Source organism: Calliopsis andreniformis, chromosome 12 (genome assembly GCF_051401765.1).
Source record: "Calliopsis andreniformis isolate RMS-2024a chromosome 12, iyCalAndr_principal, whole genome shotgun sequence".
In the NCBI taxonomy this organism is placed as follows: Eukaryota; Metazoa; Arthropoda; class Insecta; order Hymenoptera; family Andrenidae; genus Calliopsis; species Calliopsis andreniformis.
In genome coordinates this window covers 14,630,889-14,643,867 of record NC_135073.1, presented here as the reverse complement: position 1 = coordinate 14,643,867, position 12,979 = coordinate 14,630,889, and the positions used below count along the sequence as shown (strand labels likewise).

Here is a 12,979-nt window from a genome sequence, read left to right as displayed (position 1 = left end):
ACACTGGCAACGACTATAGCGGAAGCTGTTTAACTGAAGCTGTTGGATAACAGCTCAGTGGATTGAGTATTATTTTGTATTTGAGATTGTTGTTTAGTAATAGTTATGGTGAGTCAAATAATAAAAATGTGTATTGTTAAGGGGAGCAGTTTCGCGAGGCCTTCGGAGTCAGACGTCTGTTTCTACTTTCATTGGTCAGACCTCTATCCTATCCTGTTTTTGAGACATTGAAGAACACTATTGGATCGAAAATTTGGAGTCGTAATTAAACTTGATGTTGAAACGTATTTAATAAATTTTCAGTAATTTTATTTATTAACAGTCACAGTTTTAATATTTTAAGTCAGATATTGAAGTAGTAAACCAGTGTCCTCCCCCACAGAGAATGCTCAGTGAACTCTATTACTACTTTGAAATCCTGCAAAGCTGCTCCCCCAGCATAAAGCTTCACTGTTCTCCACCCCCGCCGAAGCTAATGAGCAAACGAGCCATCGCTAAAGGAAATAACAGCAAACATACCCGCTACGTGAACCCACCAGCTTGCAGAACGACACATTTGACATAACTCAAGGATCCCATCCGAAGCGATGATGTATAACGCGTGCATCGCGGCTGACGTGGAACCCGACGTGCCCGAGGAGCTCGAATCCAAGCACGATTTTTCACGATCGATAATAACCACAGCGACTCTATCAGAAGACAGAAGAGTCTCGCTGCAAGGGCGGTCGATAGCCATCGCGTGAACCGATCGCCAGTTTCTGCTGTCGGTTATATTATCGAAAACAACGGGGGTGATCGATGGAACGTCGGTCTGCTGGGAAGAGCGATGGCCAGGTCCGCCATGGAGATTAAAAACTGCCGCGGATTAAGAAAGTTCCGATGGCGGGATCGTGCCTCCCGATTCGTTACTCGACGTCAAAAGTTCCTGAACGTACCTCGGAATTGTACGTTCCCCTCCAGCCCTCGTTTAAACGACAACGAGCCGTCGAGCAATCGACTGAAGCCTCCTGACTGCAGCGCGCCTTGATCGCTGATCGAACGTCCAATTTTTCAGCGAAATTTTTTACTCGACGCGCGACCTACATCCGTTTCGATTCCTCGCGCGAGGGTGGAACAAGAGGGATGGTCCGATCGAGCCGCTGGAGTGGAACTCGAACCCAGGATTTTCCAGGCGGAACGGATCCTTTCGCCTTGAGTCTCGTACTCCGCCTCCTTCGTGTTTCTTTTATAAATAGAGCTGTGTAATACAGGCCGGCTGGCTGGGCAGTAATTTGTCAAAGCGGGAGGAGATCGTAAGCGGAAGTACCTCGAGCTGTTCAGAAACAGAAACACAGGGCGAGCACATAGAGGCACGCCGCCGATGAGTTAGTACGTACACACGAGGTTATTAATTAACCGCAGGGGGTGGGATCGCGACGCGATTGGCCACGTTGTGTAATCGACAATTCGAAACGACGACGAGCGTGCGCTTCTAATTAGTCGCCGACGTGGTAACCGACTGGGTCACTTGTATCGTTTGGGGATATAAATCGCATCGAAGATCAAGAGCCACGTTTCTGCCTTTGTCGAAATCGACTAGTGGATTCTGTAACTTTTTTACTTTTTACTTCAAGACCCTCATTTTTCTGCGACCCAACGTTGCAAGTTTCATAGTTCCATGAAAAACATGAAATTCTGAGAAAAATACGAGGGAATTCTGTCTGGACGTTTAATCAAATTTCAGAAGCTAAGCATCGAAGTCTCTGCGTGTAAAGATAACCTTACGAGCCCAGAAATGTCAGAGAATCAAAATCGTTGCTCAATCCTGCGAGCTCAGAAGTTGATTAATTTGAATTTCGTACGTATCCGCAAGCCTAGTTAAAATAGTCTGCTAAATTTACCACGCGCGATGTAAATTCGGTCGAAAATAATTGACGCGGCTTCAAACAAACTTGTATTGTTTGAAAACGTTCCAAGGCAGGGGCTTGTCGAGCTGCGCCAGAGGTTCTCCTCGTTATCAAAAATACTCGTTAGGCTTATCCCAACGTCGTTAAGAGCGACCATGTTTCTGGAACGGTCGCGTGGCTGAACGAAATTTCGTTCGTTGGATCGAACCTGTTGCTCCCTCTGCAGCAGCTAAAAACTGCGTGGAACGTCGCGTCTCTGGAGACCGTGGCAACGATCCATGCTGGGAGACTAATTTTATGATTATCGCGGTCGTTGCGTGAATCTTACAGACGTTTTTGAAGCAGGCACCATAAGGCAGTTCCTAGATTCAGCATTGATAACCCAGTGAAAAGGGTAATTATGAATGCATTAAATTCTGAGATGTAGGAGCACTAAGGAGAACCGCCCCTAATTTAAGACCCTTTTCTTTTAGAGGGCATAACTCAGAGGGTACAATTCCGAGGACAGTAATACATGGTCGTGTTGCAACTTTGCGCAGTCGTAACTTTTATCGTGCTAGTTTTTAATGGGATCTTTTTTTACAACACTGAAGTCAGTTCTGATAGAGGAGTTAACAAAGTTGTACAGCTTCTTGGAGTTTAGGACAGAGTTTACGATTTTCTGTAGAACGCAGTTTGTCATTAAACGCTCCGCTCCTTTTATTGTGATAAATCGAAGTACAGGGTTTTCTTCATCCACTCGTAAAATAATTCCACCCTGTCTTCGTTCGTCTCGAGAAGCTACTTACTCTAATGCAATCAAGCAACACTGAACGCACCCTCTTCAAAATGAAGCCTTTGGAAGACTGCGTCAAACAAAACTCATTTGCAGAGCCGCATTCGTATTAGACGTTTCCATCGTAACGGTAAATAGAGCGAATCCCCAAAATGAATGACTGCTAATTAGCGCTGGGTGATTAACTTTTGGTACATGGAGGGAGGGTTACTATTTCTAAATTCTCAGATTTTAATTTTCAAATATTTTAACAATATTTTAAACATCTCGAGCTCTTTAAAACGCCTTCTTCTTCTAATATTAAAAGAAAATACAGCAATAAAATAGATATCGTTAGTGCACAGTGAACATACCAGCAGATTTGATTGTTCTTGATCATCCAATTCACTTACGAACCCGTATTTATGGTTCCGGTTGCGCAACAGTGGAACAGACCCATGCGGTGGCCGTAGCGTTTCTCCATTCCACTGCTATTTTATGGGGTGCGCGATGGTAGTCTGCGTGGCGACTGGTGTTGGTCGATACAGCAAAGGGAAGCTTGTCGTCATGCTCCCAGCTGCGTCCTCCGCAAAACCCTCGCAGGAAATTCGTTCTGACCAGCTTCAAAAAGAAACAATATTACCCACGATCGCACGCAACGTATATAATTACTCTTTCACCATGTAATGGGAAACGAGTGTTTTTCAGCATCGCACTTTCTTTTTTACAGGGTGATACTGCATCACGCGATGATAGGTAAACTGACGTGGTTCACGCGTGTTTTTGCTTGCCCCTAATTGAATACCCTGACAAGCAAGTTGAGGTGAGGTTTCCTTTAGGCGAAGCAAGAGGAAGTATCACTTTAGTGTAAATGCACGGGATGTTATAGAAACCCTTTTTTTCGTAAACCAATTTTAAAACAGATTTTGTGGGTTTAAGTGTAGGTATAGATACTTTTTGAGACTTTTGTAGGTGATAAAAATTAACTAATTCTATATCAAAGTGTTGTATTGTATTTTTTGTTAAAATCTTGTTTCATGGCCAACGAAGTATACTCGTTAATTCGCTCAATACTATTATAGACATTATAATTCTTATTACCAGAGTATCTTATGTGTTCGAAGTAAACTTATCACTCAGATGTCACTCTTCTCACCTCCACTAAAACAACTTTTTGAGACCTCTGAGAAAAGAACGAATAGCAGTATGGAACTTCCTACCTCGTTAAGAAGGAAAAGTGTCAATCGATTTCCCGTCATTCCTAGTCAGCTGTTTCCCCTTAAATCCCGCTTCCATGGCCATAGCTGGCACGGGTATCAGAATTTCGTTAACCTACCTGAGAAGCCATCGGTTCCAATATCCGATTTTAATAGTCTCCGAGGGGGCTGCGTAAGGCAATTTATAAAGTTACAAGGGACGTTATACGCGGCAGGTAATGGATCGTTAGTTTCACGGAGGACGGTAAAATCACGTGGAAGGTTGACGTTTATGGGGGCCGACCTCAACTTCCGGCCACGCCGTGCCTTTTGTCTCGTGATTTCTGGACCAATCAACGGGAAATCGACGACCATCTAGAACTCTCCTTTTTAAATTCTTCATGGTCCTGAGGAGCAATATCGATACCTTCAGCTTCCGACAACGAAACGAAAAGAGAAAAAGGGACGCTCTCCTATACGAATTTCTCGTCGAGCTATCGACGCTCTTTCCAGTTCAATTCCATCGATCCACCGTAAATATAAACTCGCCCACGGTTTACGAGCTTTACTTTAATTTATCGGTCCTGGTCGAGGCTTTATTGTTCCTCCGTTTCGCTCGCGGAATGAACGTTCCAGAGATTAGAGCAAAAAACGGGCGTCGAGTGTAGCTCGTGAGAAATATATTTCAGCAAGTACACGGACACCGCTTGTTTCTATTTTTCTTCGTTTTTTTTTTCCACCTTTTTCGAGCTGTTAAAAGTTGAGAGGGAGGGGATGGAACACCGTCGATCGTGGAACAATGGCGAAACGTTTGTCCGTCGGACAGGATATCTGGAATCGCAATCTCCGCGGTCCTCGGCGAGACCTACAAGTGCCAATATCCAGTTTCATGGACTTGTAAGGGCCTCCATATGACCTGGATGTAACCGTTTCTCGGCTCGCTGTTAAATTCAGTTCGGTGTCCCTGCTGCCTCCGTTATTAAAATGCGTCTGGCTCTGACACGGCTTTTACAAAATTTCGTTCGCGTCGTGAAATATCTGCCGTGTGGCAGTGGTGGGATTAAACGTGTAAGGGAAGACGGAATATTAGCGTGTTACGTGCCGAAAGCATTTTCCGCGCGATGAGTTATCTTTCGTCTATGGTTATCGTTGTAATATCATGCACGTTTTGTAATGACCTTATTTCGATAGTCAGTGGAAAGTTCTTCACGGGTCATTAAATAGCAATCGAGAGGATATTATTAAATATTTCACGGTGACCTATGATATTCTAAGTACATAGCGCAAGATAATTGCGTCTGGATTAGTGACATGATTGAGTGTTTAATGATATTCTGCTTTTATAGCGTTAATATGAAGCTTTCCTTGGGGTCGCCAGTGACCCTCGATATCACGCTACACGATAATTGTCCCTCTGATTGTGCTGTATTTTTAGAACACAATGTCTGCAATTTCTAGAAGAACTCGAGAACAGCAAAGGAAGGGAAGCTTGCTTGAAAAAGTACCATAAATTATGAAGATCGTTCTAAGACTATAAACACCTATACTCCCTCCATCAAATAATAAATTTCTCTCTGAATTCCGATAAAAGTAGTTAGCGAGACCACCAAATTCAGAAAGCCACAGGCTCTAACAATTATTCACAAGAAAAAAATAAACTATTACGGCAATGCAAATAATCGTGCAGCCATGACGTAAACCCACAAACCGTTCCAAACATTATCCATCCACGCCAGATGAAGCAAACGACCTAGAAAATCAGGATGCTTGTTGCGGTCCTATCAAAATTAACATTAAGATCGATGGATCTCATAGGGATCGCTCTAATTTACGATCTATCCAAACTGTTGTTCCGAGAGCTTCGAGATTCCTCTTGAAGTAGAGGAAGAAGATATACGAACAGACATATCTCGTCATGAGACTTAAATAGGCTCCTTGCCTCGAGTGTATTCAAATTTATCCAGCGAACGATCTGTGTCTCCTCGATTTAAGGATACTACTACTGGAGCGGTAGTAGTCGAAGTCGTACAATGAAGTATCGATTCTATTTCGGATGATTCTGTACTTCATAAAAAAATTTGCACCTTGTTCCCCCTAATTTATGAGTTTCATATTTTTCTATCAAAGAGTAGACAGATAATATGTATTTGATTGGTTGGAGCAGGTAAATGCAACCAAATCTCTAATCCTGCACAAGTCTTCAATATTAATTTTTTTTAGAGAATTTAAACCAAAAAAATAGTCACCTAATTTCCCCCCATCAAAGTGTTAGTACTCGTCACAAAATCTCCGTATCCCACAGGGCATCCACTATTTCCCAACCAGAAAAGCCCAGCACGGTACTTCGCAACACATTAACATCGTTGTATCGATCAAATCGTATCCCACAGGCGCTCGTTCCCAAATTTGCATCCGAGATACCACAAAGCAGCCCCTTCAATATGGTCATTTAACGCCTGAAAAACTGGCCAGTGAAAAATTCCTGACACCCTCGGGGAGCAATGAAATAATCGCGATAGGGCCCTGGGTCGACGTCTCTGTCCCCGAATGAAGATGCATGGTCCTCGGCGGGGCACCGATGCGTCGAGTGTCGGCACGCGATATCGAATATTCGAAATCAATATAGGTTACGGTAACCTGGCCGATATCGCTGACGTTCCTGCACACGCCGACGCGCCCTGAAGCCCGCGACTCCTCCTGCACGCCCACGCACACGGGTGTACGTAATGCGGTTTAATATAGACCGATTGTATACGGCGCGGCGGTTTCGCCGCTGAGAGATTGTATCTCGAAGCGACAGCGAGCAGCAGGCCCGAACGAAAACATCTGACAGGCCACATGCTAGCCCCGTGCACCCGTAAGGCGAAATGCTCTGGATGCGTTAACATGAAGTATTTCGATTAACGAAGTCGGCGAGACGGAATTGAACGTGAAGCAATACTTTTGATTATGCAACTGTGGATGCAGCTTTTCGTGTGAATTGTATTTCTTTCTTCCTGTATATCGTTGGGTAGATTAATGATGCATTTGTGTGTATAAAAATGTGAAGATTGAAGAATAAATAGAAGGAAGTTTGTTGGCACTCGGGTACCACCAGGTACCGCAGATCTTTTTTTATTGGTAGTTGGAGCAGAGAAGTTGGAACCTGATTGACACCAAGGGATGAAAAAGAAGGGTTGTTTAGTTTAACTTTTGGTGGCTCAGATTTTATACAGGATATTTGATAACGCTGAGAAATTCTATAGAGCGGTTCTATATGCCAAAATAAGGAGAAAATCAAGAATAGTGAAATTTTGTTTAAGGCTTCAGTTCTGAGTAATTAATTAATGAAGATATATCTGAAGTTCGCGTGGAATGTGTCTGACTTGGGACTTATTCTACTGCTGGCGTGCGTCAAGCAGGAAAGAGGGCAGCGACCTCAGTAGATTGAGCCCCTACATGAGTCAGACATATTTCCTGCACATTTTAGGAGTTTCCTCAACAATTAGTAACTCAGTAATCAAGCCTCAAACGCAGGTTTTTTACATTTTAGCTAGTAGAATCACTGCTTAAAATGTCTGACATTTGTCATCAAAACCCCTGTGTGTTAACCAGGTACAAACTAAACTGCCTCCAACTGTGTCTATGTTCTTCATTACCTGGAACTGCTGAAACCTCTCCTAGTAAAATTCTTAGCGGATCTGAGACTCCGGGAACTCTATTCTATGGATTAAGACCTCTTAGAACTCGGAGCACGTAATCTGAAGACACTTTAATAAGAACGTAGGAAACGAAGTTCCTCTCTGTCGACATTTACGAATAGGAAATAAACAGGATACTTTCGTGCTGTTACAGGATCGAGTGCACACAAAAACGACGCGACAGGAAATGGAAGGCCGGCTCCCCTTTTGGCGGAACCCAGATACGGCGCTGCGCCCCAGCCATACGGTAAATGTCTCCCACTGTCTCTCGTTTTATCCCTTTAATAGCCGAATTAAGGAGACCAATTGCGAAAACCTGGGTGGTTCGTCGGGTCGAGGACGATTATAGATTTTTTCCTGGCTACACGCGAGGACCGTGTCCCCCTAATTACGTAATCGCCGAAGAAGTTTGCGAATGGCTATTCTACATCCCTGTCAGCTTCGTGCGCTTCGTGAATGGCTCATTAATACGATTATTATGTTGATCGACCCATTTCGTAGTTACTTTCAAAGGTGCTTATTTGAATGATTCTGGAGACGATTCCTGGAATTTTTAATCAATATCGTATATGCGGTAATTAAGGGTGTACCGTATCGCGACACAGCCTAATAATTATTGTATTCCGCGTGCATTACGTAATTTGCAAGATTAATGTTAGGGGAGCACGTTTCCGTTACGCAGCGATCGGAAGTTATTACCGCGAGTCGTGGCTAGGGGTAACGAGACCGAAGGAATTTTGACAGGAAACCGATGACGTAATTGCGGCAGAGCTATGTCACGATCGAACTATCGGAACTACAACTGCGGATGAAGTCTAGTCTCCGGCATCGCTACGTTGAATTAAAAAATAGCAGCCGATACGCTTGATAACGAACGGTTCTCGATCGATGACTAGCTGATTGCTAGTGAACAAGTGAACCGACTTAGTACAAAGAAAAATTATTTCTCGATAGACACTGTCATATTAACAAATCGAACCCACAACATAATTCTCATTTTCCAGTACTGTTTCTTAGTGTATCTCTAATCAGATGATAAAACCTGAGATGTAAAATTTTTCAATCGAGATATATGGTCTTCCATATGTGTTTAACTGAAAATGTTGAAAAATTAGAAAGTTATGACATTAGGTTTTGCCATTTGATTACCATACATATCCTAGACCATCAATGATCCATGTGGCCCTCAAAACATGTTACCTCGCGAAACAACGCTACACAGGGACCATGTTCTCTTGAACCTGTTAGCCAGTAACGCGTAACAGAATAATTCGCGTCTCGATTCGTCGCGAACGACAAATATCTCTGTGTGCTTAATGGGAGCAACAACGGTGGCTCGATTTCCATAATTAGCGCGGCTGAATACGGCCCACGAGCCGACAATGCCAGCCGGAATGAAATCTGCCCTACAAAAGACATCAAGTATCCTACCCTTTTGTTCGCAGGATCCACGCCACAGGTAACTTTCCCTCCGGGTGCTGGTCACGATCGTTACGAGGAGAATTTCAATGGACCAGCAACGTATGCGGAGCCGTACGTTGAACGTTATGGTATTAAGAGTGAATTTAGCGGTCGAGAGCCTTTACACCCCACGCCACCGCGGCCAGGTTACGTGCCCACCCTGGGACAGACGCCACCCTCTAGTACGCAAGGCTCTGTGATGATGGTGTACGGTCTGCAGCCGGATAAAGTCAACACCGACAAGCTCTTCAACTTGTTCTGCCTCTACGGAAATGTAACAAAGGTACGTGCTACTCTTTACCTACGTAGCCTTTGCATTTTTGGGTCGTGGATCAAAGGTTACCTAAGAAAAAAAAGGAATAATAGCTTGTTAAATAAGGGAATGCTATATGAAGAACAGTGGAGCAGATGGTGATGGAAACGCAAAGAGAAGCTTCTTTTTTATTAACCTATCAGTGAGATACCTACCGTAAAGTTTCAGAATATTAGAATACCACTATTCAGAGAAACTTCTCAAAGAACAGGTTCCTTTGAATTTAATACTTACTTTGAAAAGTATTGTACATTTATTTGGAAGGGGTTGAACATTCTCTTGGGATATTCTCTTCTTTTCTCGTAGTTTCCTTGAGACTCTGTCAGCTTCCCTAGTAATAGAATCACGCAATCTGACCCTGAAACTGTGTCCAGCGTTTGTTAAACATGGTTCACATGTCTGCCTCAGGTCAAGTTCTTGAAAACGAAAGAGGGATGCGCGATGATCCAGATGGGCGACAGCATAGCCGTGGAACGGTGTCTACAGAATCTGAACAACGTGACGATCGGCACCGACGGCAGGTTGCAGCTCGGCTTCTCGAAACAGGCTTTCCTCTCGGACGTCACCAATCCCTACATTCTGCCCGACAAGACGGCGAGCTTTAAGGATTTCACGGGAAGCAAGAATAACAGGTAAAGTTCAGCAACGCTGTCTGCTAGAATATTCTAGCCCCTGTTTGGAGTGGTTTTCCCTTCTCCCTCCGCGTTCCTATTTTCAGAACGCCTTCTTTTTCCTGGTTATCTTCTTTGTTCGTCGACTCCTCGACCTCGTTTACAATTTTCTCCCATCGTGTCACTATCACCGCCCCTCGTTCCGCCCACCTTCGACTCTCGATTCCCCTGTGACAGAGTCGAAGGGGGTGACCAGCTGTTTCCTGAAATCGTATCGATCCGACGAAGGATCCGCGACGATTCTAATCAGCTACCAGGCGAATGCTTCGACGTTGAATGAACGTTAATGAGAAGCCAGATTCTACGCGGGTGCATCTCTATCCTCCCCCTCCCCAGAGGGATCGCTCCCTATCGGTGAAAATTCTGTACAGAACGAAATTCCGATGTACAGCAATTAATGATGTTCCTCCTTCCTGGAGGCTACCAGCTATTCCCCACGCGCCGCGTTTAATATTTACTCGATGAAAACTTAATTGCGTCCGGGTTTTTGAACGCTCCCGCCCAGCCAACTCGGCGTCCTGATTGCGAGAAATTAATTACGACTATTCCCAACCCTCCACACCGACGCCTACGGACGTTCGAAAAGTTTGAGTGTGTGCAGAAAGCTCTCCTATCCCGATGAAATTCCAGTTTCGATTATAGGACACTGTTTCCAACGCCGAAGATTTGTAATTTAAAGTTTTAGCGAAGAATAGTTCAGTTCTGGTTAGAGGCGAGAAGATTGGGTCTACAGTGCTTGTCTAACGAGTGTCTTCTGTTGTCAATTGCAGGTTCCTAAATCCAGCAATGGCCAATAAGAATAGAATACAACCACCCTCGAAGATAGTCCACTTTTTCAACACGCCCCCAGATTTAACCGAGGAGACCGTGCACCGTGTGTTCGTCGAGCGTGGTATCGAGGCACCGACGACAGTGAAATTGTTCCCCCTTAAATCGGAACGATCGTCGTCCGGTCTTATCGAGTTCAGCAGCGTCGGTATCGCGGTAGCTGCAATCATGGAATGCAATCACACAGCACTGGAAAACAGCAGTAAGTATACTTTCTTATCAGCGGTTCGACAATTACTCGTTGCATGCTCGTAATTTTTCGTACGGAATCTTCGCCATGCGTTGTTTAGTCTGAAACAAATTAATGTTTATATCGTACTTAAAGTATCATGGAGGTAACAAAATCACGGCATTTCATAGAACGAGTCGCAGCAATTTCATTTAACTACTTTACCACCTGTAATTTATGGCAGTGCTGTCCCAGCTTTACTCGCGAGTAAAACGGTCTTCTTCCATGTATATGAAAATCAGTTGATGTCACGTCGAGCGTGTGTTCCCAGACTAATGAAATGCAAGGATTTTCCGTGGACAGCACTGATTTACAGCGAGACAAATAGTCTAGTCGAAGTGTATCCAGTCGTAAAAGTAGCGATTTAGGAAACGAGTCACTTAAAATTGGCATTTAAAAGTACTTGAAATTATTCGTGTTCAGGATTCTGATACTTATCTAGGGGTACGTCACCATCTGAGGAGATGATTAAGATATGTTACTCTCGAGAATTAGGTTTACTGTAATTAAAATTACTGTATAGTGATATACAGAGTGTTCCTGATAGGAGTTAGGAACGTTGAGGGGCGATTCTACACACTAAAATGAAACGAAAATCAAGAATGATGAAAATGCGCCTATGGCTTCGGTTCATAGTTATTAATAGTCCAGAAATCGTCTAAAATAAGTCTGACTGAGGACTTATTCTACTTCCGAGTTCCGTTAACCAGGCCAAGCACAGCAGAATCAATAGAATCAGCCTCAAGTCAGACGTACCATTTCCCTCAAATATTCAGCGCTTTTTCAACATTTAATAATTCTAAAACAAAGCTTTAAACGCAATTTTGTCAGCCTTGATCTATCGTCTTACGTTAAGATATAGAATCACCCTTCAAATTTCTGATACCTGTTGTCGGCGCGCTTGATAAAGTGCATTCTTAAAAGTAAGTATCACAAAAATTCTCAGATGGCATACCACCCCAAAAATCATGCAAACGTGAGCGTGCTAGGTTGAGGGAACGAATTATCAGCTAGAGTCGGTACAATAGCTAAACTAGTCTATAGACCAGGGTTGGCTAACTTCTTTCGTCCGCGAGCCACATGCTCACACGATCAGTCCCTCTTTCTCCCCACTACTTGGGACCCACTGCTACTACACCACAAACGCTGGCATACGTGTGACTGGTGCCTGACGTTGTCTAGTGGGGACAAGCTACAAAGCAGTTAAGTGGGGGAAAGAGCCACACGTGTCTCGCGAGCCGCCAGTTAGCCAGCCCTGCTATAAAGCATAAACGGCCTGTACAGCACAGTACCCATTCTACTAACACTTCCCTCAACTCTGCTTCAGACGGCAAGTTCCCGTACATCATGAAGCTGTGCTTCTCGTCGTCCCGCACCATACCGACCAGCTTCCCGCCCAGCAGCGGCAGCACGTCGAGCAATTCCGCCGGTAACGGCCACGTCAAAATGCAGCAGGACTCGGAATAGAACGGCGAGGTCCAGGGCCAGCAGCGTCAGCGTCAGCGCCAGCGTCCCTCTCTCGCCCTGCACCCGTTGTGTGCCCCGACGGGCACGGCCCTGCACCCAGCCGCAGCGATAACACTCTCCCCGGTCTTACCGCCGCCCGTGCCGCCACCCTTGCCGCCCGCCTGCGTCCTGATCGCCACCCCGACCCTCTACCCGACAGTGCCACCGCCGCCGCCGCCCCCGCTGCCTACGTTCTGGCCGTACTGAACAGGAGGGAAGAGGAGCGGGCCTACCCAGCGAGCAGGCCCAAGGGGCCAGGTTCGCCACTTCCTCCTCTTCTCGTCCGCCCCCTCGTTACGTGACCACCTGCTGAGGATCAGACGCTGGTCGCTGGAAGGCTCGAAGGCTCGAGACGTGAAGGGCGCAGCTCGGCCTGGCGGGCCCGAGGACCAACGTGACACGTTTCAATCGTCGTTCTGCCGCGGTGTGCTCGAGGACTCGTTTGGCAAGGATCG

General features: G+C 45.0%; 1 protein-coding gene across 2 annotated transcripts in view; it reads left to right on the top strand.

The window, feature by feature from the left end:
* The window catches only part of Sm (heterogeneous nuclear ribonucleoprotein L), a 125,616-nt gene extending 113,006 nt beyond the window's left edge, over positions 1 to 12,610 (top strand). For both annotated transcript variants that reach the window (XM_076389429.1, XM_076389430.1), the window contains 5 exons: positions 7,671 to 7,763; positions 8,962 to 9,260; positions 9,699 to 9,922; positions 10,732 to 10,991; positions 12,346 to 12,610. In XM_076389429.1, coding sequence (XP_076245544.1) covers positions 7,671 to 7,763; positions 8,962 to 9,260; positions 9,699 to 9,922; positions 10,732 to 10,991; positions 12,346 to 12,485 — 1,016 coding nt within the window. In that variant the 3' untranslated portion in view covers positions 12,486 to 12,610. The remainder of the gene's footprint in view (positions 1 to 7,670; positions 7,764 to 8,961; positions 9,261 to 9,698; positions 9,923 to 10,731; positions 10,992 to 12,345) is intronic.
* Positions 12,611 to 12,979: the final 369 nt, after the last annotated feature.